Source organism: Vidua macroura, chromosome 11, assembly GCF_024509145.1.
Source record: "Vidua macroura isolate BioBank_ID:100142 chromosome 11, ASM2450914v1, whole genome shotgun sequence".
Classification (NCBI taxonomy): Eukaryota; Metazoa; Chordata; class Aves; order Passeriformes; family Viduidae; genus Vidua; species Vidua macroura.
This window is the reverse complement of record NC_071581.1, coordinates 22,116,885-22,142,572: the sequence shown is the minus strand read 5'-3', so window position 1 is coordinate 22,142,572 and position 25,688 is coordinate 22,116,885. Positions and strand designations below refer to the sequence as shown.

General features: G+C 66.8%; 4 protein-coding genes across 8 annotated transcripts; 1 reads left to right on the top strand and 3 right to left on the bottom strand.

Annotated features, from left to right (window-relative positions):
• Window positions 1-1,908: 1,908 nt before the first annotated feature.
• GAS8 (growth arrest specific 8) lies at window positions 1,909-9,054 on the bottom strand. 2 transcript variants are annotated; one of them, XM_053987054.1, is made up of 11 exons: window positions 8,983-9,054; window positions 8,437-8,520; window positions 6,896-7,093; window positions 6,537-6,743; window positions 6,172-6,226; window positions 5,565-5,770; window positions 5,204-5,371; window positions 4,818-4,904; window positions 3,661-3,870; window positions 2,523-2,588; window positions 1,909-2,276 (listed from the first exon to the last, which is right to left on the bottom strand). In XM_053987054.1, the coding sequence occupies exons 1-11, from the start codon at window positions 8,983-8,985 to the stop codon at window positions 2,127-2,129; spliced, it is 1,434 nt and encodes a 477-aa protein (XP_053843029.1). In that variant the 5' UTR covers window positions 8,986-9,054; the 3' UTR covers window positions 1,909-2,126. The 2 variants fall into 2 exon arrangements, with proteins under 2 accessions (XP_053843029.1, XP_053843030.1); XM_053987055.1 differs by lacking the exon at window positions 8,983-9,054 and adding an exon at window positions 8,740-8,845.
• A 106-nt stretch (window positions 9,055-9,160) lies between these two features.
• Window positions 9,161-13,008, top strand: DBNDD1 (dysbindin domain containing 1). Of its 3 annotated transcripts, none has more exons than XM_053987060.1 (5): window positions 9,161-9,684; window positions 10,658-10,784; window positions 11,689-11,853; window positions 12,251-12,391; window positions 12,479-13,008. In XM_053987060.1, the coding sequence occupies exons 2-5, from the start codon at window positions 10,736-10,738 to the stop codon at window positions 12,646-12,648; spliced, it is 525 nt and encodes a 174-aa protein (XP_053843035.1). In that variant the 5' UTR covers window positions 9,161-9,684; window positions 10,658-10,735; the 3' UTR covers window positions 12,649-13,008. The 3 variants fall into 3 exon arrangements, with proteins under 3 accessions (XP_053843035.1, XP_053843036.1, XP_053843034.1); XM_053987061.1 differs by having other exon boundaries at window positions 10,654-10,784; window positions 11,707-11,853; XM_053987059.1 differs by having other exon boundaries at window positions 10,654-10,784.
• A 367-nt stretch (window positions 13,009-13,375) lies between these two features.
• DEF8 (differentially expressed in FDCP 8 homolog) lies at window positions 13,376-18,981 on the bottom strand. 2 transcript variants are annotated; one of them, XM_053987058.1, is made up of 12 exons: window positions 18,967-18,981; window positions 17,702-17,820; window positions 17,494-17,576; window positions 17,259-17,408; window positions 16,981-17,044; window positions 16,665-16,829; window positions 16,036-16,163; window positions 15,465-15,578; window positions 14,849-14,929; window positions 14,316-14,456; window positions 14,108-14,217; window positions 13,376-14,030 (listed from the first exon to the last, which is right to left on the bottom strand). In XM_053987058.1, exons 2-12 carry the CDS (start codon window positions 17,805-17,807, stop codon window positions 13,928-13,930), a joined length of 1,245 nt encoding a protein of 414 aa, XP_053843033.1. In that variant the 5' UTR covers window positions 17,808-17,820; window positions 18,967-18,981; the 3' UTR covers window positions 13,376-13,927. The 2 variants fall into 2 exon arrangements, with proteins under 2 accessions (XP_053843033.1, XP_053843032.1); XM_053987057.1 differs by lacking the exon at window positions 18,967-18,981 and having other exon boundaries at window positions 16,903-17,044.
• A 1,335-nt stretch (window positions 18,982-20,316) lies between these two features.
• TUBB3 (tubulin beta 3 class III) lies at window positions 20,317-25,440 on the bottom strand. The gene is made up of 6 exons (XM_053987191.1): window positions 24,500-25,440; window positions 24,040-24,369; window positions 23,515-23,938; window positions 22,826-22,934; window positions 21,929-22,039; window positions 20,317-21,618 (listed from the first exon to the last, which is right to left on the bottom strand). The coding sequence occupies exons 1-6, from the start codon at window positions 25,438-25,440 to the stop codon at window positions 20,543-20,545; spliced, it is 2,991 nt and encodes a 996-aa protein (XP_053843166.1). The 3' UTR covers window positions 20,317-20,542.
• Window positions 25,441-25,688: the final 248 nt, after the last annotated feature.

Below are 25,688 nucleotides of genomic sequence, written 5' to 3'. Positions count from 1 at the left end.
CGACACAGCATTTTGCCACAGGTGGTCCCTGAATACACACTGGAGATCCAGGCTGCTGACTTGGGGGGACACGGGCTGCGAGCCACCGCCACGGCCCGCATCAGGGTGCAGGTGAGACGCTGAGCCCCCCCGGTGGCCTGGCGGTGCAAAGGGCAGGGCGAGGCTGTGGTGAAGCCGGTGCTGGCTCCTGACAGCCCCGATGCGCTCCAGGTGCTTTCCATGGTGGGAGGCGAGACTGGGATGGCAGCTGTGCTGTGGCTCCTCCTGGCCCGGTGCCCCAACTTCCCACCAGGCTCTGGGCCACTAGCCTCAGGGCCACAGCGCTGCCAGAGTGTGGGTGCCAGCGGGGCTCCTGGGAAGCCGCTGTGCCAGCTCAGCCCAGCTGGGGAGGAGCACCCGGTTCTTCGGGAGCCAGGATAGCGGCATCCAGCCACACCAGCTCCACGGGGAGAGGCCGTGGCGCCAGGAAGGGAGGCCGGGGATGGCGTTTTGTGTGGGGTCACCGGCCACAGGCCCCCGGCCAAGTGGGACAGAGGACAGCCAGGTAAGCTCACCAGGGTGCCTCTGTGGCACCCCCACATCAGCCGGTGCTGGTGTCGGGCTGGCAGTGGGAGCTGGTCCGGCTCCAGGGAGGCTGCCTGGTCCTGCCGGCTGCTGACACACAGCCCTGAATCGTGCTCCCATCCCAGCCTGGGAGCACCAGGAGAAGAAGGGGCCTGGCTGCCCCCAGCAGTGCTGACCTTGACGCCAGGCAGCTCCAGAGAGCTGGGCAGGGTCAATGTCTGCCCGCACGTGACACGGTGGGCAGGGATGGGGCTGCTGGGACAGGGCTGCTTCCTCGTTGGGTCCGGGCTGGCTGCTGTGCCCACCAGGACAGGCAGGTGAGCAGGGAGCGTGGTTCTGCCGTGAGCACAGAGCCCTGCATCCTGGTGGGAACCAGCTGGCACCCACGCACCGTGGCTGCAGTGCCTGGGGCTGAGCACCGTGGCACCACGTGGAAGGACGTAGGTTTCCATATCCCAGCTCTGGGGAAGAGTGAAGTGCAGGGGCTTGGCTGCAGCACAAGAAGGCAGATGGTGCTGCCAGCACAGGTCCCAGCCCTGCTTCCCCCTCTGCCACAGGCTGACGGCATGTCTGAGGTGGGAAAGGGCACTGTGACCACCCACGTGCTGAACACGGCCACGGGGCTGCCAGCAGCCGGCCTTGCTGTCCGCCTGGCCCGGCTGCAGGAGCCAGGGCTGCAGTGGACGGAGCTGGCGCAGAGGTAGGAGAGCTGCTGGCACTGGAGTGGGGCAGGGACACTGCTGCCAGTGCTCCTTGAGCTTGGCCAAAGGCTCCGGGCACAACTGGCTGCCCAACCTTCACCTGGGGTTTGTTTGCTGGTGGGAGGGCTGGTGCCTGGGGGTATGGCCAGGGCAGGATCTGGGGGTGGGGCAGGGCTGTGTTTTGGGGTACAGCAGGACTGCCTTGGTCTGGTTTCAGGCACACGGATGCGGACGGGCGCTGCCAGCCCCTGCTGGCACCAGGACAGGCCAAGGCTGGCACCTACAAGCTGCACTTTGAGACAGCTGAGTACTGGCAGGGCCTGGGGCACACCAGCTTCTACCCCTTCGTGGAGGTATGGAGTGTGGGGAGATTGGGACAGGTGACACAGCACGTCTGAGGGCTGGGGCCAGGCTCAAGGGGCTGCACTCCCCTGGGCCTCACTATGGGAGGGGGATTCCCACTGCTGTCTCCTCTCCCTCAGGTCGTCTTCATCATCACTGACCCGGCACAGAAGCTCCACGTCCCGCTGCTGATCAGCCCCTACTCCTACACAACGTACCGGGGCAGTTAGAGGGGCACAGCCTTCCCCTGGGGACACAGGAGTGACGCCACCGATGCCATTAAAAACTCCAAACAGCACCGTTTGTCTCAAAAAATCAACTTCCACTTTTGTGGGAACAGAGGTAGCCCCAGGGGCAGCTTGGTGGGGTGGGTGAGATGCCTGGAGGCCTCCAGCTGTGGTCCCCCTTGGGAGGAGAGGTTCCTGAAGATGCTCACTGGGGTCTATTTAAAGACACAGAGCAGGAAAAGAGCACAGCCCCACTACCAGTGTGCCAGTAGGACCCTCAGTGCTGCCAGCATCAGGTGGGCACTGAAACGAGTCCAGCAGGGCCCTGCCCCAGTTCCTGCCCTGGGAAGGGGAAGGACAGTGGCTGGAAACCCAGGTTGTCCAGGGGGATGCCAAAGGCTGTCAGCTTTGCCTCGAAGGTCTGCAGCATGTCGTTGTGTGCCTGCGAGGAAAGGGTCCCTGTCAGCCCCTCTGTCAGCAGAGGAGAGCTCCCTGCACCCCCAGTCTCATTTCCAACCCCCAAGCCAAAGCCATGGAATCACAGAATTGTTTGGGCTGGAAATGCCTCTAAGCTCACCGAGTTCAACGGTTCCCCCAGCAGTGCCAAGGCCAGCACTAACCCACGTCCCCCCCAAGTGCCACATCCACACGGCTCCTAAACCTGTCCAGGATTCCTCCCCGCCCTTACCTTGCAGACTCTGGCCAGCTGGAGCTGCAGGTCCTGGATGGTGGCATTCTTGGAACTGAGCACATCCTGCAAGGGGAGATTGGGATGAGGCTGCACTGCCCAGCCCTGGGGACACGCTGGCCGTGCCACCAGCGGGTGTGGCGTGGCAGAGCACACGGAGGAGCTGCAGCGCCAGCGGAGCAGCAGGCAGCACGGCCTGGCAGGTGGCCACCACCCTGCCCCCTCTGAGTGGCACTGCCAGGGACAGCCAGCCCCGGGCAGGGACAGGGAGCTCCCGGATGAACACCACAGCCATCCCGGTCCGCCCCGCTGCGCAGGGAGTGCTGGCAGCACCTGCTCCAGCAGCACCGCCCTGCTGCCGCGGCACCACGGGAATTACAGGGAGCCAGGCTCCCCGAGGCAGCTGAGAGGAGGAATTCAGGGACCCCAGCAGCTGCAGGAGAGCCCGACGCCAGTGATGCCATCCCAGGAATGTGTTTTCCTTCCACCTGCTGGGAGGTGACACATCCGCCGCCTGTCCCATAGGCCTGGTATGCATCCCAGAGCATCCCAGAGCTTCCCTGACTCCCCCTGCAGCAGGGACCTGGCTGGGGACAAGCAGGAGGGCACCAGGTGGTGGAGCCCTCGTTCCCTGTGTCTGTGCCCAACCCGCAGCAAGCGCTGCTCCCTGGCTCCAGCTGCAGCAGGCAGCAGGAATGTGGGTCTCCAGGCTCTCTGCAGAGGTATTTTTAGCACGGCAGACACCGCAGAGCCCCGGGATCCTGTCTGCACTGTCCCCATGGCCAAGCGAGGCTCACCAGGTGCAGCCCCCCCTGCACATAGCCCCTGGGTGCCACTGGACCCGCTGGCAGTCAGCTGGCTGTGTGGCAGTGCTGGCAGTGCCATGGAGCCTGAGGCCATGCTCCTCAAAACAGGCCCCACCTGAGGGACAGATCAGTGCCAAACTCCGACACCCACACGCTCCGCTCTCGAGGCAGAGCCGAGTGCCCCGCGGCACCACACGTGGCCCTGGAAGCGCTGGGAACGAGTGACGTGCCACCTACAGCCACGCAGGATGGGGACTGGCACTTTCCAGGGGCAGCAGGCACCCCACAGTGGGCTCTGCCCCCCAAATCCAGCCCTCGCCGGGCCCCAGTACCTCCAGCTCGTGCGAGACCAAGGAGAGAGCGCTGGGCTCGAGGTTGGAGGCTGCAACGACCTCGCTGAGCTCCACCTCCTTCTGCTCCAGGAGGGTGAGGAGTCCCTGCAACTTTCGCTCCAGGAGCAGGTTCTTGAACCCCGTTTTTTGCTGCACCTCGTTAATGGCTCTAGTGAACTTCTGATAGAGGTCGTCTCGCTCTTCCTGGACCTGCTCCGGGAGGCAGCACGGTGTCACAGCACCCTCAGGACCCCAGGGGACACGGGGGCCTGCACAATGGTGTGGAGCACAAACACGGCAGAAAACTGGTCCAGCAGCTCAGCCCGGCCGTTCCCCACGGCACCTGCAGCCCACAGGGAAGGCAGGTGCTGCAGCACAGCTTCCCCCCCTCCCTTCTTCCCTCCCTCTCTCCCTCCCTCCATGGTGCAGCACCTGCGCTTCTCCCTCCTCCTCCTCCTCCCCTCCAGGCATGGAATGCCCCAACGGGCTCCCTGCAGCATTAATTCAGACCCCAGCGAGGGCCCCCGGCACACGGGGGTCTCTCCTCTCATCCCCACAGCTGGCAGCAGTCCTTGGCTCACAGCTAGTTAATAAGTGTCCTAATTAGGACACAGTCTCTCCTCCAAAGCCTATTTCTGAACGCTCTGAATCTGGCGCTGTCTTAATGATGGATTGTTAATGAGGCCTCGGATCAATGTTCATATTCCTGGGGATTTCTACGAATTGCAAATGAGCTCTCTCCTGTCTCAGAAGATTTATCTGGGTTAGTGGGGGGGAGCACTCGCTCTGCAGGGCTCTTCCCGAGCACCCCAGAACGGGAGGGAGCGACCCTGGAACCCTGGCAGAAGGAGGGGCCCGAGGCAATGCCCCCTGTCCCTGCTCTGCCCCACGCAGCCCTGGCAGCCCGGGGCCCCGCTGGAGCGTGCATGATTGCTTAGCAAAGGACAAGGCCAGGCCTGTCTGCTGACCGTGGGAGAGGCTGGAGCTGGGAGCAGCTTTGCAGGGAGCAGCGGTTATCACCCGACTGGATTAGCTTTGTAAAGCCCTGGGCTAAGCACGGCCTCTGCTAAGCCCCACGCCCTGTCCTCTGCAGAGGCTTTGGAGAAGGTTTGGAGAGGGTTTGGAAGGTTTGGCCCAGCTCTGCCTGCAGGTCTCACCTTACTGAACCGCTGCTCCAGCACCTCGTGCTCCCACTGAAGGTCCTTCAGTTCCTTCTGGGTGATTTTCAGGTGGGCTTTGGAGTTCTGTGAACGGGAAGGGAGGGTTAAAGAGCACAGGATTGTCTGGGAAGTGTTGGAGATGTGTTCTGGGAAGGGAGGAGAGTGAGCAGCAGAGAGAAAACCAGGCAGCACCCACACCAACCCCCCTGCAGTGGGGCTGGTCTCCCTTCCAGTCTCTCTTTGGATGCCCATCTGAGATCCCACAAATACACAGTAAGCAGAACAGGACTTGCTTTGCCCAGCAATCACAGCACACCAAGTGGCAGAGGTCAGTGTTTTCCCTCCAGGAACGAGCCCATGAAAGGACAGGGTTGGCCACTCACCATCAGGGCCTCCTTGTCCCTGTAATAGTGAACCAACTTCTTTTGCAGCTCAGCCACCAGCTCCTGGGCCTCCTGCAGCGGCTCTGTCAGCCCCTTGTTCTCGCGCAGCACATCTGCCTTCTCCTTTTCCAGGGCAGCCTCCTTCTTCTTCAGGTCTTCCACCTGCTCCTGTTCTTGGGAACACAAGTGCTGGCTCCTGGGAGCTGCCCAGCCCCTCAGAGTCCCACACACCCTCAGGACACCCTCCCCACTCGTGTGTCACCAGCAGCACCCACACTGACACCTGGGGACTGCCAGATCCAGCTGACACCCTGGCAGGAGCAGTCCCTGGGAGGAGGGGTGACACAGGGACGGGCAATACCTTCAGGAGGTTGATGAGTGTCAGGTTTTTGGCGGTGATATCGCTGTAGTAGTTCTTGATGGCACCAAAAGCCCCCTCGTGGTTCCCCATCAGCTCGCTGATCTGGGTGTTCTTCCTCTCCTCCAGCTCATGGATCTCTGTCTTCCTCCGCAGGTCCATCTCATCCCGCAGTGCCTGCATCTTCCTGGTGTACTTGGCCTCCATCTCTGTGAGGAAAATTGTCAGAGCTGGGGAAAAACTGGCTGAAACTGGGGAGGAAAAGTGACCAGAATGGGGAAGGGAGGAAAAACAGCCACAGGATACTGAGGGAATACTCGCCAAAGCTGTGTGGGTTGGGACCAGCTGGAATTGGGAGGGAAAAACAACCAGAACTGAAGGGCAAAACTAGACTGATCTGGGGAGGAAAACCAGCTAGAACTTGTGGGGAAAACTGGCCAGAACCTCGAGTGGGGGAGATCAGCCAAAAGGGGTGGGAAGCTAACCAGAACTGGGACGAAAAAATGGCCAGAACTGGGGAGAACCTGCCCCCATGTGCTCAAGGTGCTGCTTGGGAACCAGAAGCAGCTCTCCCTGTCATTCTCCTGTGGGATCTTCCTCATGCCCTCACCTTTGGTCTGCAGCTCAAAGTCGCTGCGTAGCCGGGCCATCTCCTCCTCATGTTTCTGTGAGGAAGAAACTCCGTGTTGGAAGAAACAACCAAATCCCAAGCCAGCCCATCCCCAGGGATTCCCTCCTGCTCTTTGGGAAAGGATTCTGATCCCATGTTGATGCAAACAGTGGTTTGCAGGTTCTCCAGCTGCTCTCACTGCTCCCCACTGTGGGAGAGGGGTCACCCAGGAATCCCTTCTCCCCCTTCCTGCACCAGAAATCCCATCTCACCCCACAGAGAGTCAGGGAGGCAAGATCCCACTCCTGCTGCCACGCCAGGGATGAGGCACCTCACGGGTGGCTCCAGCCCAGCCAGGGACATACCAGGCAGAGGTTTGTAATGGCTGCCTCATTGGCCAACTCCTGCTCCTTCAGCCTTATGTTCAAGGAGCGCTTCTCTTTCCACAGCTCCTGCTCCTGGTCCCAATGATCCTTCTGGGCCCGCCTCAGGGACAGGACTCCCTCTGCCTTCAGCTCCGTCAGGTTCTCCTGCTGCTCGTGCAACAGGTGCTTCACCTTCTGCTTGTACACCTAAGGACAGGCCAGAGACCGGGTGAGGGGCTCAGCAGGAGACACCAGGAGCTGGGATGCTGGTGAGACATTCCTGGATCACATCCTGCCCAGCTCCTCCTCCTCTCGTCCTCAGAGCTGCCCAAGGCTCACCTGGAGCCCTTCAGCCCCACCTTGATCTCCAGTTGGTGCCGCTCCTCCGCCTCCTCCATCTCCCGGTCCCGGTTCCGCAGCTCCGCTTTCCTCTCCTCCAGCTCCCGGCGGGTGATCTCCCAGAAGCTCTGGATCCTGTTACACTCCAGCTGGAAAGAGTTCCGCTCCTGCCGCTCGCGGTCCAGCTCCTCCCGGAGATGCACCATGTGCTCCAGCAGCTGCGAAGCCAAGACACAGGTAAGGGGGCAGGGAGGCCTTGGACAGGTGCCTTTGGGGACTCCACGTCCCAAACCCGGCAGGATGTGGTGGTTGTCACCAGTGAGGAGCTGTGGAGATCCCTGACTAACCCAGCAGCTTCTGGAAAAAGAATCACAAACCCTCACCTGCCCGGGATGGGGTTCTGGCCAGCCAGGTCCTGTAACAGCATTCTCAGGTATCAGAATAAAACAAGAGAGACTCCCTTTTCTTCACGTGGGAAAAGCCCAGTCTTTATTCACATAACTCATTTTATCCCGTTTTCACAGACCTCGTGTGCAACATCTATTGCCTGGTAGTTTTCTTACCACTTTGTTTATTGGCCAGAAGGTGATTCGTGTGTACGTGCTAAGGTTCAGGTTGTTTACATTTTTCTTTTGTGGGTTGTCATGGAATAGATCTAATGTTTATGCAGGTGCACTTATTTTTCACCCAATAATAGGTTGTTATGTTAGCAAACTGTTCATTCCAAGTTTGTTTTTGCATGGGAATTTGCAAAGCACTAGCTGCACTTAGGAGAAGTGACAGGCTAACCATTAGTTTAACAGAGCAGGCCTAGTTTTATTTCTTTTATAATTCTTCTACCTGTCACAACACTCAGGTGCTTAGATACTTCTGGTTCACGGAATTGTTTGGGTTGGAAAAGCCTCTAAAATCAAGTTTAACTGTTCCTCCAGCACTGCCAATGCCAGCCCTAACCCATGTCCCCAAGTGCCACATCCACGTGACTCTTCAATCTCTCCAGGGATGGGGACTACACCTCTGCCCTAGGCAGCCTGGGAAGGACTGGACAACCCTTTCCAGGAAGAAATTTTCCCAATATCCAACTTCAGCCTCCCCTGGCCCAGCCTGAGGTCGTTCCCTCTCCTGTCAGGAGCTGTGCAGAGCCACAAGGTCCCCCCGGAGCCTCCTTTCCTCCAGGCTGAGCCCCTTCGCAGCTCCCTCAGCCACTCCTCGTGCTCTGGACCCTTCCCCAGCTTCACTCCCTTCTCTGGGCCTGCTCCAGCCCCTCTTTCTTGTCCTGAGGGGCTCCAAGATTCCAGGTACGGCCTCAGCAGTGCCCAGGACACGGGGCTGGAGAGCAGAGGGTGGGATGAGGAGGCTGCTCCTTCCCAGAAGAGCAGGAAGCACCGGCCCCAGCCCCGGCCCCAGGCAGGCGCCAGTGACACACACAGCCCGGCTGCTCGGCCCTGTCACCCTCTGCACCTGTTGTCCCCAGAGCCGGGCCCGGCGCCACGCAGGGTCCCCAGAGCCGTTCCTACCCGCTCTTCCCCCTCCTCGCCAGGGGTGGCCGGGGACCGCTCACCTGCTCCCTGCTCATGTCCTCCGGGGCCAAGGCATCCACCACCGCCGGCCCTTTGCCCCCTTTCCCTGCTTTCTTTTTGGGCGCCTGAGGACAGAAAGCCAAGCACAGGAGGTGGATGAGTGAGGAGGAAACCGTGCTGCTCAGCGCCCCCGTGCCGGCCCCGGAGCATCCCTGCTCTCAGGGCAGGGACGGGGGACAACGGCGACACGGAGCCGGGGGCGCCGGGAGCGGCCTGCAAGAGCCTCGTGCGCTGCCACTGCCGGCTCAGCTCCGTGTGAACCCATAGGCACAAAGCACCTGTACCCAAAATAACGCCCGAGCGGCATCACCGCAGCGCCGGGCACGGCGCCGGGGGGCTCCGGACCCTCCCCGGGAGCGGGCCGGGACAGGACGGGGCTCGCAGACATCGGAGCGCGGGGCTCCACCGCGCTCCCCTGCCTGCACACGCCGGCTGCCGGACACCCTTCAGCAGCCTCCGAAGTTCTCCCCCCGGCCCCGGTTCTCCTCCCGGTCCCGGGCCCGGCCCGGGCCCGGCTCCGCTCTCACCATGGCGGCGGCACCAGCGTCTCCGGGCAACGGACGGCAGGTCCCGCGAGAGGACGGCGAAATCTCGCGAGAGCGGCGCTGCGTGAAGACACGCCCCCTAGCAACGCCACGCTCCGCCCTGGCAACGGAGGCGGGGCCAGCGAGACCGGGAGGGGACCGGGAGGGGACCGGGAGGGGACACCGGGGAGAAGCGGGGGGACATCGCGGGGACCGGGCGGGGAGGAAGCGGCGGGGAGCGGTGTGAGGGAACGGGGGGACCGGGGGAACCGCGCGGTTCGGCGGGAACCGGGGGGGGGGGCGGGGGAGTTCGGGGACGACTGGGGGGACAAACCCGGAGGGTCCCGTTGTGCCCGGCCCAGGCTCCTCCACCCCCGCGCCCACCGCTGTGACCGGAGCTGTTCCCCACAGCTGCGGTCCCCCGGCTCAGCTCCCGCAGCCCCCCGCTCCCCGCTGCACCCCCGGTCCCCGTGTGCCCCCCCCCCCCGCTCTTCCCGGTCCCCTCCGCGCCCTCTCTTGTCCCGCCGGTGCTCCCGCCCCTCGGCTCCGCCCATCCCGGTGTCCCCGCCCCCGCCGCGGCGGGCAGGACCGTGCGGGCTGCGGGCTGGCACCGGGCCCGCCCAGCACCGGACCGGCACCGGCACCGGCACCGGCATCAGCGCCGACCCCGGCCCATGGCGGCTCCGGCAGCGGTCGCCACCGGAGGTGAGGGCGGGGAGCAGAGGGGGGAGGCTCGGACCGGCACGCCCATCATCGTGGAACCGGGCCGGGCCCCGCGGGGCGGACGAGGAGATGTAGGGCGGGGGTGCCACGGGAAGAGCTGCATGGGGGGGGGCGCACTGGGGCGCAAAGGGGGGCGTGGGGCCGAGCTGGGGGTGCCCGGCTGCAGGGGGAGGGGGACTCGGGGGGGCGGGGGCAGGACATCGGGGGGGTTCTGTGCAGGGAGAGTCGGGGATGGAGGGAGAGAGCAGTGGGGTGCCCGGAGAATGTGGGGGGACACGGGGGGGGGCGTTCGGGGGTCTGAGGGAGCACGGGAGTGCCCCGGGGACTTGGGGGGCAGCGGGATGCTCGCAGGAGGTGGGGGTGCAGTGCTGTGACAAGGGGAGGCAGTGGGGTGGCCAGGTGGTCAGACGGAGCAGGGGAGCGCGCTGGCGACTTGGGCTTGCCACGGCGTGCCCAGGGAATGTGGGGGCACAGTGGGGTGCCCGGGGGTGTAGAGGAGCAGTAAGGGTGCTCACAGGACGTGCAGGAACTCTGGGGTGCCCAGGGGACCTTGCAGACGTCCCGCACAGCGGTGGCAGCGCCGCTGTGCGGAGGGGCTTGGGGACAGGGAGGTGGCCGTGCTGGTGCAGCTGAGGGGGCCCAGAATTCTGGGGGGGCTGCACCTGGCGACGGAGGCGGTGCCGGGGCTGCCCTGCACGCCCGTCCCTCCCGCGTGTGGCCCGCACACGACTGTGCCGTAGCCGCCAGCACGGGGCAGCCCCGGCCGTGGCACCGGGGGAACGGCGGGACACCGGGCCCGTGGGGGGACAGTGCCACTGGGGCGGGCTGCGGGTGCCGCGGGGTGACCGGTGCCGTGGGGCGCCGGTACCGGCGGCTGCCCGGCTCTGCGGTTGCCGTGAGTCAGCACACGTCGTGCGGGGGAGATCCCTGATCCGGCCCCGCTCCCGCCAGGCAGCCGGTGAGCCCAGGCCGGAGCGGGCGGTGACACTGCTGGTGACACTGCTGGTGACACGGCCGGTGGCACGGCGGGACCATGCAGGCGGAGGCCAGAGGGGAATTCTGCAGCCGGGACCAGCGCCCTGGTGGGTGGGGGCGTGGTGCGGGCAGGGGGCCGTGCTCCTTACGGTGACACGGCGCGGTGTCACCCACCGGGGCTGGGTGGCGAGGTGGCGGGAGCGGGCAAGAGCAGGCAGGGCCCGTGTCTGCTCTGGAGCGCGGTGAGGACCCCATTTCCCGGCCCGAGGGAACGCACCGTCAGCGCGGGGTGCCTGATCGCCCCTGCGGGGTCAGGATGTGGCAGAGCCAGTGTCGGGGCAGAGGGCTGCTGTCCCACTGGTGATGTCCCGCAGCTCCGCGTGCCAGCAGCAGGAACACCCCGTAACATCCCTTTCCCCGCTGGGTTGGAGGTCTCTGACCCTGCCCCGCTGTCACCATCCTGGTGGGAGGGAGGCGATGCCCACCCCTGTGCCGTGTCACCCCGTAACTCAGTGGTGGCATGGTTTGGTGGCGGCACGTGCCGCCAGGACACCGCCACCGACCTCGGGGGGACAGGGTGCTGTGTCCCCCCGCGCTGCCCTGGGCACACAGGGCCTCCTCCCAGCCCCGGTGCCCCGAGACACGGCTGTGCCCCCGCTGTGTGCCACAGCCACGGGCTGTACCACCACCGTGTGCCACGGCCTGTGCCATGACCGTGGCCGTGTGCCACCGCCGCCTTGTCCCTCCGGCTCTTCCCGGGGACAGTCCCAGCACAATCCGCCCTTGTCCGGCCCCGGCACAGCCTGCGCTTTGTCTCGCCGACACAAAGGGGCTGCGCGGGGAGGGGGGCGCGGGGCGGGGGGTGGGGAGCTGCCAGCTTCCCACACGAGGGTCTCGGGCAGCTCTGCCCGCCCCCCTGCTCCTTCCCGGGGGTCCTGCTGTCCCCAGCCCCTTAGCTGGGCACCCCGCGAGCGCTGGGGGCCCCAAAAGGAGCTGCCCTCACTGACACAGAAGGTGCTGGTGTGGCAGAGCTTGGCAAGGAGCCACTGGTCCCGGAGCGCCCCGCAGGGACCCCCACGCACGGGCCGGCCCAGGAGACCCCCCGAGTCCCCGCGGAGGAGCAGGGTGGCATCCCCATCCCCAGCGCCGGCCTGCTGCAGGTCACCGAGCGCCGACGTGAGTGAGGCCCTGAGCTGGGGTCCCTGCTTGTCCCTGCCAGCTCCTGGCATCCCTGCCTGTGCCTGAGGTCCCCTGCTTTGTCCCTGGGATGTCTGCCTGCCCATAGCATCACCTTCCTGTGCCCAGCACCTCGGGTCTGCTCCACGGTTTCCTGCCTATCCCTGAGAGTCCTCTGCCAGCCCTTGGGGTCTCCTGCCTGTCCCCAGCCTTCTGTCATCCCCTGGCGTCTCCTTCCTGTCCCTGGGGTCCCCTGACACCGCTAGGGTCCCCTGCTAGCCCCCAGCCAGTCATGGTCGCCCCCCAAGCCCCCCTCCCCCAGCTCCTCAAGCAGCAGACCCCCGCCTCCCGCACTGGGGACAGCGGTGGGTCCCCAGCCTGTCGCCGGTGCCCGCAGAGCCCCTGAGCAGCGTGTCTTCGCTGGAGGTGCACTTCGACCTGCTGGACCTGACGGAGCTGACGGATATGTCGGACCAGGAGCTGGCCGAGGTCTTCGCCGACTCCGACGAGGAGAACGTGGCCGGAGAGACGCCCGGCGGTGAGCGGGGCTCCGGGGCCGCCGGTCCCGGTCCGTCCGCCCGTCCCGGTGCGTCGCTGACCGCCCACCCGCCCGTGCGTCCCGCAGGGCTGCAGCCGCCGGCGGTGCCGCGGGCCGGGTACCTGCGCTCGCCCTCCTGGACCCGCGCGCGGGAGCAGGGCCGGGACAAGAAGCACCTGAGTGACCCCGAGCTGCCGCCGGGACCCCCGGGACCCCCGGACGCCTTCCTGCCCGCCGAGCGCCCGCGGGAGCCGTAGGGACCAAACCCGCCGGGGGACACCGGGATACGCCGGTGCTGGTCCCGTCCGTACCGATGGAGCCCGTCCCCGGGCGCAGGACTCCCGTTAGCCCGCCCGGAGGGCAGAGGCGGCCCCAGCCCCGCGGCGGGGACGTACCGGGCTGCCCTCAGCCGGTGGCCCGCGGCCCCGGGGGGAAACCGGGCCGGCCCCGCCGGCCCCCGGGAGCGGCACGGCCTTGGTTGCCGGGAGCGGCGGATGGGGCAGGACGGGACGGGTCGCACGGCTCAGCGCGGCCCGACGGAGCGCGGCCGGTGCCGGTGCCCGCCCGGTTCTGATGTAGCAGTGCTGTGATCCGGTAAAACCGACCGACCGACCCACCGCCGGCCTCTGCCCGTCTGCGCCGCCGCGTGGGGGAGCGGGAGGAGTTGGGGGCACGGTACACCTCGGGAGCAGCGGGAAGGAGGGTGCCCGGCCGTACCGGCTACCGGGGCAGCGTGGCCGCGGCCACTCTCGATGGGCGGGAGACCGGCGGTGACTGCGGCACATCCCCGACAACGTCGCGCAGCGCAATTCTATCCCGCGGGCGGCGCCGGCCCGCGGACCGGCCCAGGGCCGGGTCGGTGCCCGTGCTCGCCCCCGGCAGCCCCAGCCTCGGCGTGAGCTCCCGGGCTGCCACCCCCGGGCATTCGCACATTCTGCCCGTGCCCACGGTGCCCCCCGCCGCCGCCCGAAGCAGGGACACGAGTGCTGGGTTGCGCAAAGAGGCTCGTTAATGCTACAGGAACCAGCGGGGACAAGGGGAGGCAGCGGCTCCACCCCGCACCCGGTCCAGCCCGGGGAAGATCCCGCAGCCTCCCCCCACTGGGGCTCGGCCCCGGTAACGGTGGTGCCGTGGGCTGGGGAGGGACCAGAGTCCAGTATTGTGTGTGGGAGGGACTCGGTCCCATCCCGGTGCCAGGGCTGAGCACCTGTCACTGTCACTGCAGGACAGGGCAGCACCAGCCCTGGCCCGCACCCATCCCTGCCCGCAGCCCGGTTCCAGGCAGGGACGGCAGGAGCCGCTGCGGGGCCTTTGCCGGATCCCAGTTAACCCGATCCTGGCCCCTCTCCATGCTCCCGGCAATGGCTGGGGCCCAGCAGTGATTCCCTCCCGGCACGTCCATGAGCAGAGGATCCCAGAGGCAGGGCCACCCCAGTCCCCAAACCACCACCGGGCTGATTGTGTCCATCCCAGGGCCCTGTGGTGGGTGGGGGGCAGTCCTGGGCCTGAGACCCCACAATGGGGCCAGAGCCCTCCTCAGGGCTCCACCTCCGTGCCGGAGTCCTGGAACAAGGATTGCTTCCGCAGGCTCAGCCGGGCGCACCGGGGGCAGGTGGTGGAGTTGTCGTAGTAGCAGTCCCTGGAGAGGGAGGGGACAGTGTTGTGTCACCCCCTGCCACCCCCGTGTCCCCACATCCTGCCCCAGCGTGTCGGTACCTGTGGAAGACGGCAGAGCAGTCGGCGCAGACCGAGGTGTGGCTGTCGAAGGGGAAGAGCACGTCACCCTCCCGGCACAGCTCACAGACGAAGCCCTTGGCCTGGCATCGCTGGGGGAGCAGGCAGCAGGTGACAGTGGTGACCCCGCCAGCCCTCCGCTGGCCCCACGGGGGTCTCCCCACGGCTCTGCCCCCCAGCATGGGCTCACCTCGCAGTCCAGCTTGATGTGCTTGGCAAAGAGCGTGTGGATCTCGGTGAGGGAGCAGCTGAGGCGCCCGGCCTCGATGTCGATCAGGTCCTGCAGCGAGTACATCTCGTCGTTCTCCACAAAGTGCTGCCGGTCCTGCAGCTGTGGGCAAACGGGGCACTGTGACTGCCACCGCTGTGTGACCGTCACTGCTGTGTGACCATCACCAAGGTGTGACCATCAGCCGCCACTGCTTTGTGACCATCACCGCTGTGTGACCGCCACCACGGTGTGACCGCCACCACGGCGTGACCATCACCACTGTGTGACCATCAGCACTGTGTGACCGCCACCATGGCGTGACCATCACCAAGGTGTGACCACCACCAAGGTGTGACCACCACCAAGGTGTGACCATCACCAAGGTGTGACCATCAGCACTGTGTGACCGCCACTGCTTTGTGACCATCACCACTATGTGACCATCACCAAGGTGTGACCATCACCAAGGTGTGACCGCCACTGCCACGCCTGGCCCTGGCCCCCGGCCTGACCTGCAGCAGCAGCCGCGCCTCCATCGCCTCCTTGCAGGTGATGAAGTAGGGCTTCATCAGCAGGATGTCCTGGCGCAGCTTCTGCGGGGGACACGATGGGAAAGGGTGGGAATGGGGACAGGAATGGGTGTAGGGGCAGGGATGAGACAAGGACAGAACAAAGGGCAGTGGCAGGATGGGGACAGGGGCAAGGATGAGATGGAGATAGTGTGAGAATGGGACAGGATGGGGATGGGGATGGGGACAGGAATGGGATGGGATGTGAATGGGGACAGGGATGGCATGGAAATACAGCAATGGGCACAGGAATGGGAACGGAGGTGGGGACAGGAATAGGACCATAGGGAAAAGGGCAATGGTAGGGGCAGGATGAGGATGAGGACAGGGTTGTTAATGGGATGGAGACAGGAGCATGACAAGAAAAAGACCAGATTGAGTCAAGTTCATCCCTGTTACAGTCTGGGCACCCTCTGCCCCAAACTGCCCACCCCACCTTGCTTCCTCTCTGTGAGACCCAATGGGTGCCACTGGGGTCCCCCCACCTCCTGCTCACTGCACAGGCCCTCTGTGGTGTCCCCTGCCCTTGTGGGGTGTCCTCCCCAGAGCCAGCACTCACCCGGATCTCCACCAGCTCCTCCACGTAGTTGAAGAGCAGTGGGTTGATCTCCCGCAGCTTCAGCACCGGCCGTGACACCATCAGTGCCAGGTACCTCATGCTGCACCGTGACACCTGCCCAACACCACCACGGCCACCCTCAGCACCTGCCAGCCCTGCTGCCACCCCACACTGACCCCTGACCCCTGCCAGGGACCCGTCACAGGGACACGGCCCTGGGGACACGGCCCTGGGGACACGGCTTCCCCTCAAGTGATCTTTGCCCAGCAACCCCCATAACCAGGGACGTGGCCCCTGTGACAAGGGGTTTTGTCCCCCAGGTGACATCTACACAAGGCCACGGTCCCCGGGGACATGCAAGATCAGGGATGGGATCCCCCAAGTGACCTCTACCAAGGGACATGTCCCCATGACAAAGGACACAGCTCCCAAGTCACCTCTACCCACGGATACACCTCCCAGGGACCCCCATGAACAAGGACATGGCCCCCCAGGTGGCCTTCACCCAGGGCCACTGTCCCAAGGGACTCTCGTGACACCCCAGGGTGCCCCCACCCCACGCCAGGGGCACCTTGCGGGGCTCGAAGTCCCAGTTGTGGATGGCACGGGCGGGCACCACGGCCAGGTCGTTCCAGTGGCAGCTGGAGCAGTAGTAGAGGCCGGTGTAGTCGCACTGCCTGGCCTCGCTGGGCACCCCCCCTGTGGTGGCACAGGGCTGGCACGGGGCTGGCACTGGCACCGCCCTGCTCACCCCACACCCCGTGCATGCCCCCAGGACACCCAGCAACACCTGGGGACACGGCAGGGCCCCGGTGTCACCTTCCCCAGATCCCCGTAACTCCCAGCCCCTACAGCCCAAACCTTCAGCTCCTCCCAGCCCCGCACGCCTCCCAGCCCACAGCCCCTCAGCCCCAGGCAGCCCCAGCAGCTCCCCCAGCCTCACAGAGCCCCCACAAGGGAGCTCAGCCCCACAAGCTCCCACCTCCCCTCATCCTCACAACCCTTCAGTCCCGCAGAGCTTCATAAACCCCCCAGCCCTACACCCCCCAACCCCACAGAGCTCTCAGCTCATCCCAGCCCCACAGAGGCCCCAGCTACCATCTCCCCCCAGCCCCTGCAGCCCCCCAACCCTGGTTTCCTCAAGCCCCACAGCCCCAGCCCCCCCAGCCCCCCCAGCCCCCTGGAGCAGCAGGGGCTCACGGAGGGAGATGGGGGCCCGGCACTCGGCACAGCGGTAGTCCTGGCTGTCCAGTCCGCTCTCGGGGCAGATGCTGAGCTGGTACTCGGCCTGGTGGCTCACCTGGGCCCGCACGCACGGCCGGCTCACCAGCGGCAGGCACTTGCTGTGGCACCTGTAGTAGCAGCCTGGGGGGCACAGGGCGGGTGTCAGTGTGGGGATGGGGCAAACAGGGACGTGGAGGGGGCGTCCCAGACCCACCTGTGCAGGTGTACCAGGTCTGGATGAGACCCCAGATGATGGTGCTGCACTTGTCACACATCTGCTTGACGCTCTTACTCTTCTCCTTGTAGAAACGATGCTCCAGGACCACCCGGATGTTGGGCTCATCCTCACCAGGGTCCTGCAGGGGGAAAGGTGGGGTCAGACAACTAAAGAATCATGGAATGGCTTGGGTTGAACCTTAAAGGTCATCCCATTCCATCCCCTGCCATGGGTGGGGACACCTTCCACCATCCCAGGTTGCTCCAAGGCCTGTCCAGCCCTCCAGGGATGGGTGTCAGCACGGAGCCCCAGCCACAGAGACCCTCTGGCCCCAGCTGCAGCCTCAGCCCCACCTTCAGCTCCTGCAGCTTGAGGCGGAGGTGGATGAGCCGAACCACGGCGTCCTTCTGCCGCTCCGAGTGCTCGGGCAGCGCCAGGATCACCCGCTTGCACTCCTCGATGGCCCGGCGCAGCTGCGGCACGTCCGACGCCAGGATCAGCCCCTGCCACCGCCACCGGAGGAGGAGGAGGAGGGTGAGCTGAGCCCCCCGTACCCCCCCCCATCCCCACAACCCCCTCCCCACTCACCACGGGGCGGGAGAAGTGGTCCTCGGCCAGCCCCAGGTCCAGGGCGCCCTCGGGGTCCCCTGGGGTGGGATCCGGCTGCTGGGCTGCAGAGGGGGGGGTCTCAGGGGGGGCTGAGCCCACCCCCAAATAGGGGGTACCGTGGAGGGGCTGGGCCTGGCTGCCCACCCCGGTGTGGGACGGGGAGTGGGGTGGGGGAATCAGCACCCACCCGGGGCAGGGGATTCTCCGTCGGGGCGCTCCAGCTGCTCAGGGCTCTTGTTGAAGGGGTTCAGGTGGGCCTGGCGGAAGCGGGCCAGCCGCTCATCCGACGCCATTGCCACCGTCCTGCTGGGCCACGGACACTGCCTCAGTTAGCCCAGCGCCGGCAGCAGCACCGGCACGGGCACCCTGGCATCGACACCCCAGCACTGGCACTGGCACCATCACCAGCACCCCAAATACCATCAGTGGCACCCCGAATACCATCACCAGCACCCCAAATACCATCACCAGCACCCCAAATACCATCACCAGCACCCCAAATACCATCAGTGGCACCCCGAATACCATCACCAGCACCCCAAATACCATCAGTGGCACCCCGAATACCATCACCGGCACCCCAAATACCATCACTGGCACCCTGAATACCATCACCAGCACCCCAAATACCATCTCTGCCACCCCAAATACCATCAGTGGCACCCCAAATACCATCACCAGCACCCCAAATACCATCACCGGCACCCCGAATACCATCAGTGGCACCCCAAATACCATCACTGCCACCCCAAAGACCATCACCAGCACCCCAAATACCATCACTGGCACCCCAAATACCATCAGTGGCACCCCAAATACCATCACTGCCACCCCAAATACCATCACCGGCACCCCGAATACCATCACTGGCACCCCGAATACCATCACTGGCACCCCGAATACCATCACCAGCACCCCGAATACCATCACCCCGTCACAGGCATTTGCACTCTATCACCAGCACCCACGCCCTGGCACCATCACAAATCACCCCATCACAGGCACCAATAGCGCCTCAGCAGCACCGGCACTGTCACCAACACCCTGTCATGGCACTGATGTCCCGGCACAGCACTGACGTGCCAGCACCAGCAACACTGTCGCCAACACCTTGTCACCAGCACTGACACCCCGGCACTGCCACGTCCCCACCACCAGCACCACCCCGGTACACCCACCGACACACCGGCACTGACACCGACACACCGGCACAAACACCGACACACCGGCACAAACACCGACACACCGGCACCGGCACTCTGTCACAAGCACCAACACCCCAGCACCGTCCCCGTCCCCGCCACCTCGGTGCTGTCACCATACCCCGTCTCCGTTCCCGTCCCTGTCCCCGTCTCCATTCCCCGCGGACGGACGCGTCTCTCCGCCTCCCACGCCCGTGCCCCCGCCCTGCCCCGCCGCCACCGCCCGCTTCGGCCCACGGTCACCACGTACCGGTACCGCCCACCCATCCCGGCCCCCCGAGGGCCCCGCTGTCCCCTCCTGTCCCCTCCTGTCCCCTCCTGTCCCCTCCTGTCCCCGCAGCCCCCCGAGCGCGCCCCCGCCCCGCTCACCGCCGCGCCCGCCCGCGCGGCCACGCCCCCCGCACGGCCACGCCTCCCCCGCGCCCTGCGTGCTGCTGCCCCCTGCCGGCCGGCAGACCGCACTGCGCCGCGCCGCGCCCGGGCGGGGCCGCTCCGCGACAACCGCACCGCGCCCGCCGGTACAGCCCGGCCCCGCCGGTACAGCCCCCGGCCCCGCCGGTACAGCCCCCGGCCCCGCCGCTACAGCCCCCGGCCCCGCCGGTACAGCCCCGGCCCCGCCGCTACAGCCCCGGCCCCGCCGGTACAGCCACCGACCCCGCCGGTACAGCCCCCGGCCCCGCCGGTACAGCCCCCGACCCCGCCGGTACAGCCCCCGGCCCCGCCGGTACGGCCCCGGCCCCGCCGGTACAGCCCCCGACCCCGCCGGTACAGCCCCCGGCCCCGCCGCTACAGCCCCGGCCCCGCCGCTGCGGCCCCCGACCCCGCCGGTACGGCCCCGGCCCCGCCGGTACAGCCCCCGGCCCCGCCGGTACAGCCCCCGGCCCCGCCGGTACGGCCCCGGCCCCGCCGGTACAGCCCCCGGCCCCGCCGCTACGGCCCCGGCCCCGCCGCTGCCATCTGCACCGTGCCCGCCGCTGCAGCCCCCGGCCCCGCCGCTGCAGCCCCCGGCCCCGCCGCTGCCATCTGCACCGTGCCCGCCGCTACGGCCCCGGCCCCGCCGCTGCAGCCCCCGGCCCCGCCGCTGCCATCTGCACCGTGCCCGCCCCTACGGCCCCCGGCCCCAGAACCCCCCGCCCTACCATACCTTGTCCCTACAGCCCCCATCCCCACTGTGTCCACCCTTACAGACCCCACCCCCACAGCCTTCATCCCCGGTGTCCCCATCCCCACAGCCCTACTGGTCAATGGCCCCCAAAGCCAGGGGGCTCCGATCCAGGAGTGTCCCGAGTCCTCCACAGCTGGGCACACACCCAGCCCTGGGGAAACACCCTGGCGTCCCTGGGGTCTGTGCCACCACCTCAGATTGGGGAACAAAGGGCCAACTGTGTCCTGGTACAGGGCCACACCCCCCGAGCATGGAGAAAGGTGACAGTGGGGACAAAGGCACAGCCTGCCTGGGGCCGCTGGATCTGAGGGGCAGAAGGGTGGGGGGCAGTGCATGGGGGCTTCCCAAATGCCTCCCCCGGCTGGGAATGGCTGGGGGGGGCCGAACCGTGTGGGTGTCCCCGGTCCCCCCTACCCAGCAGGAACAGACAGGTACTACCTGGACAGCAATAAATTTATTAAGTATTCAAAAAAAATAATAAGACACAAACCAGTAAAAAACGAAAAGGGGGGAGGTAGGAAGGGGGGCGAGGGGCCGAGCCGGCTCAGGGGGGGATGGAGTCAGGAGACACTGAGGGGATGGCGGGGGGGGGCAGCACCTGGGGCTGCAGCAGCGCGAAGCCGGGGGGGCCGCGGGCAGTGTTGGGGGGCGGCGTCGGGCGTCACTTGGCGCCCTGCGCCTCCGACTCCTCCTCGTCGTCCTCGTACATCTCACCCTCCTCCTCGGCCGTGGCGTCCTGGTACTGCTGGTACTCGGACACCAGGTCATTCATGTTGCTCTCGGCCTCGGTGAACTCCATCTCGTCCATGCCCTCGCCCGTGTACCAGTGCAGGAAGGCCTTGCGGCGGAACATGGCCGTGAACTGCTCCGAGATGCGCTTGAAGAGCTCCTGGATGGCCGTGCTGTTCCCGATGAAGGTGGAGGACATCTTCAGCCCCCGTGGCGGGATGTCACACACGGCCACCTTGACATTGTTGGGGATCCACTCCACAAAGTAGGAGCTGTTCTTGCTCTGGATGGCCAACATCTGTTCATCCACCTCCTTCATGGACATGCGGCCACGGAAGACAGTGGCCACGGTGAGGTAGCGGCCATGGCGGGGGTCGCAGGCGGCCATCATGTTCTTGGCATCAAACATCTGCTGGGTGAGCTCGGGCACGGTGAGGGCGCGGTACTGCTGGCTGCCGCGCGCCGTCAGCGGGGCGAAGCCGGGCATGAAGAAGTGCAGCCGCGGGAAGGGCACCATGTTGACGGCCAGCTTGCGCAGGTCGGCGTTGAGCTGGCCGGGGAAGCGCAGGGAGGTGGTGACGCCGCTCATGGTGGCCGAGACAAGGTGGTTGAGGTCGCCGTAGGTGGGGGTGGCCAGCTTGAGGGTGCGGAAGCAGATGTCGTAGAGCGCCTCGTTGTCGATGCAGTAGGTCTCGTCCGTGTTCTCCACCAGCTGGTGGATGGACAGCGTGGCGTTGTAGGGCTCCACCACCGTGTCCGACACCTTGGGGGACGGCACCACGCTGAAGGTGTTCATGATGCGGTCGGGGTACTCCTCCCGCACCTTGCTGATGAGCAGCGTGCCCATGCCCGAGCCGGTGCCCCCGCCCAGCGAGTGGGTCAGCTGGAAGCCCTGCAGGCAGTCGCAGTTCTCACACTCCTTCCGCACCACGTCCAGCACCGAGTCCACCAGCTCGGCCCCCTCTGTGTAGTGCCCCTTTGCCCAGTTGTTCCCGGCACCGCTCTGCCCTGGGAAAAGAAAAGAGGCTCCGATGGCCGCTGGCCCCCCCACGCCCACGGCCCGAGGGGACCGGGGAGAGGATCAGGGCTGGGACCAGCCGCTGCCGCCGGCAGCACCGGGGAGATCTGACGCCGGGGCGGGGTGGGAAGCAGGAACCGCAGAGGTTTGGCGGCGAACCGGCAGTGCCGGGCCCCGCGGCGCGGGAGGGGTGTGCCCGCCGAGTGCCCCGGGGACGGCGACTGGCCGGGCGGGTCCGAGGATGCTGGGGCTAGGGGGAACATCGGGGGACGCTGCACCCCGCCCTCCCCGGGCACCTACCAAAGATGAAGTTGTCAGGGCGGAAGAGGTGGCCAAAGGCACCCGAGCGCACGCTGTCCATCGTCCCCGGCTCCAGGTCCACCAGGATGGCGCGAGGCACGTACTTGTGAGCTGAGAGAGACCCCATGACGGGAGGGGACCTGCTGCCGCCCCCCCATCCTGCCCCCAGAGGTGTTCCCAGCACCCTGCAGGGTTCTGGCTGCACAGGTTGTGTTCCCCCCCCAACCAAATCCCAGGGGTTCCTGGTGTAGGTACATGTCCCGTGCCCCCCAAACAATGGGGTTCACATGGGGTGGGTGCACATGTCTGCTCCCCATTCCCCCCCCGGGCCCCGTGGGCTGGGTGGGTGTTGGTGTTTTGTCCCTCCCACACCACAGGATCCTACAGGGGGAGTGCAGGTGTCCCTCTCTCCACAAACCACAGGGTCCCACGGGACTGGGTCCATGTGTGGTGTCCCCCCCCGGGGGGGGGGGACATGTGTCATGCCCCCCACCCAAACTACAGGGTCCCATGAACTTGGAGGCACGTGTGCCCCCTGCCCCCCCACACGACAGGGTCTGAGGGGGGGGGGTGCACATGTTTGCCCTCCCAGGGTCCAGCAGGGCTGGGGTGCAGGTGTTGTGTGTGACCCCTCCCAAATCGCAGGGTCCCATGGAACTGGGTGTACACGGTTTCCCCCTGCCCCAAACTAAATGGTCCCAAGGGGCGGGTGCACGTGCCTGCCCCCCCCCCCCCACCACCTCCATGGGGTGGGTGTGTCTATCTGCCCCCCCCTCCCCACCCCAGCAGACCCAGCTTTTCCTGCACTGGGGGGTCACACCGGGGCCTCACCCCCCAGCCCAGGGTGGGGGTGCCAGGCTACCCTGCCGGGGGAGGTTCCGAGGGGGGGTCGCTTACAAGAGGCCTCATTGTAGTAGACACTGATGCGTTCGAGCTGCAGGTCCGAGTCCCCCACGTAGTTGCCGCTGGGGTCGATGCCGTGTTCGTCGCTGATCACCTCCCAGAACTGGGGAGGACGGGGAGCTCAGCGGGGCGGGAGGCGCCGGAACACCCCCCAGGCCCCGGGCGAGGCACGGGGCACCAGGATCCACCCATCCCTAGGCAGGGCTGGGTGGGGCAAGAGGCACTGGGATACCCCAAACACTGAAATCCCCAGGCAGGGAGAGGCGGGGCGCACCGGGACTCCCCAAACCGCTGGGCAGGTCTCAGCGGGGCGGCGGGCACCGGGATCCCCCGAACACCCAAAATCCCGAGCAGGGAGGGGGGGGGGGCGGGTGGGATGAGGACTCCTCAAACCCCGGGACAGGGCTCAGCGGAGCGGGGGCAGGAGGGGATCCCCCAAACACCCAAAATCCCGAGCAGGGCGGGGGGCACCGGGACCCCCAGCGGGCGGGCGGGGCGCGGCGCGGGCGCTGTCCGCGGTGCTGACGGACAAAGGCGGAGGGGCGGGGGGGGGGGCGGGGCGCTTTGTCCTCCCGGTGCGGCGGCGGCGGCGGCGGGGGGGGGGGGGGGGAGGGGAGCGGGTCTGTCTTTGTCCGCCGCCCGGCTCCGCCGCGGCGGGCGGGGCGGGGCGGCGCCGCCGTTACCTTGGCGCCGATCTGGTTGCCGCATTGCCCCGCCTGGATGTGGACGATCTCCCTCATGGTGCGGCCGGGCCGGAGCGGAGCGGGACGGGAGCGGGCTGGGGCCGGGAGCGGAGCGGCACCGGAGCGGAGCGGCACCGGGAGCGCGGGGGGCGGCGCGGCCGCCGCCGCATCCTTTATAGGCTCCCGCCGCCGCACCGGGCCGGCCGCTGACGTCACCGCCGCCCGCAGCCAATCAGCGGCCGCCGCCGCAGCGCCGCAACAGCCCTGCGGCACCGGCACCGCCCGCCACGCCCCGCCCGGCCACGCCCGCGGCCACGCCCCGCCGCGGCGGAGCGGGGACCCCGGCACCCGCGGGGGGCACGGCCGGGGGGGCGCCCCCGGCACCCGCGGGGAGCGGGGACACCCCGGGACCCGTGCGGGGACCCTGGGACCACCCGGAGTCGGCGGGAGCATCCCGGGGCGGCGGCGGAGGCGGCGGGGCAAGGGGACACACAGGGGACACCCCTCCCAGCCGCGTCCCGGAACGGGGAGGGGTAGGGACGGGGTACGGGAGGGCCATCCTGGGGGTCCCGGTCGCCAGTCGCCCCCGCGGGAGCGGCTACAGTGCGGGTGCCGGTGATGAGGTGGGCGGCGGCGGGCGCGGCCCGAGAACAAAGGCGACGGTGATGGGCCCTTTGTCCGGGGGCGGCCGGGACCACCCCCCGCGTAGGGCGCAGCCTCCCGCCGCCCAGCCGGTCTTTCCCGGTTCCCTCCGGGAGCAAGTGACCCTTGACCGACCGGCGGGACCGGGAGGGACTCTCCCCCTGGGGCTCCCCGGGGCTGCCCGATGCCAGCCACAGCTTCACTGCAAAGAGCCTTTATTGGGAACCGTGAGTCCCTCGCCCGGACTGGGCACCCCGCGGCTCGTCCTGTCCATCCGTCAGTCCATCCATCTGTCCATTTCAGGGCGGGGGTGGCCGTGCCGGTACCGTGTCCCCCTGCCTACCAGGAGCACGTCACCACCTCCCGCAGCGTCCGCCGGAGCTCCTGGCTCCGGAAGGCGTAGATGAGGGGGTCAATCACTGAGTTACAGATGATGAGGATGAGGAAGAGGTTGAAGTAGCTGAAGAAGCAGGTGCAGAAGGGGTTGGTGGGACAGGTGACGATGAGGATGAGGTGGAAGAAGAAGGGCCCCCAGCAGATAAAGAAGACACCCAGGAGAATGGTGAGGGTGACGGCACCCTTCAGGCTGCCTCCACGGTGGGCAGTGGTTGGCTTCTGATGGCTGGAGATGCTGTGGAGGTGGTGGCGGGCCAGGGCGAACATGTGGATGTAGAGCACCAGCATGAGGACCAGCATGAAGAGGAAGAAGCCAATGAGGCAGAGGAGGATGGTGTTGCTGCGGTAGTAGGTGATCAAGACGGTGCTGGAGACGGTGCTGGCCAGCCAGACGCTGGCCATGGTGACCACGGCCCGCTGCAGCGTCATGATGCTGTGGTAGCGCAGGGCATAGAAGATGGTGATGTAGCGGTCGACGGCGATGACCCCCAGGAAGGAGAGGGACGAGACGACGGAGCTGCAGATGAGCGTGTCGATGACGCTGTCCATGTGGCGGACGATGCTGGGGCGCATCACCAGCACCCCGTGCTCCAGCAGCAGCATGAAGAGCATCTCCGCCAGGTTGCTGATGCTCACCAGCATGTCAGACACCGCCAGGCAGCAGATGAAGTAGTAGGTGGGAGAGTGCAGGTTCCTGTTCTTCAGGATGGCAGCCACCACCAGCAGGTTCTCCACCAGGCTCACCAGCCCCAGTGCCAGGAACAGCTCGTTGGGAATGTCCAGCCCCTGGCACCAGCCACCACTGGCCCCGACCGTGGCGTTGCTCTGGTTGCCCTCGCTGGCATTCGAGGGCTCGCGCAGCAGACGCAGGGGGGCCAGCGTCGACATGACCCCCTCCACAGCCCCGGGGCCCCCCGTGGCACCCGCACAGCCCCCGAGCCCCCGTTGTGCCCCGCCAGTTCTCCCGCGGCGCCCGGCGGCGAGGCCGAGGGGATGCCGAGGAATTGGGGACGGGAGGCGTGGGACGTGCTGGGGGCGTCGTGTGCCCGCCGGGACCCTCCGGTGCGGCGGCCGCTCTCTGTGCCAGCGCTGCCCGGCGTCCCACGCCCGCCGGCCCAGGGTGCTGGGGAAGAAAG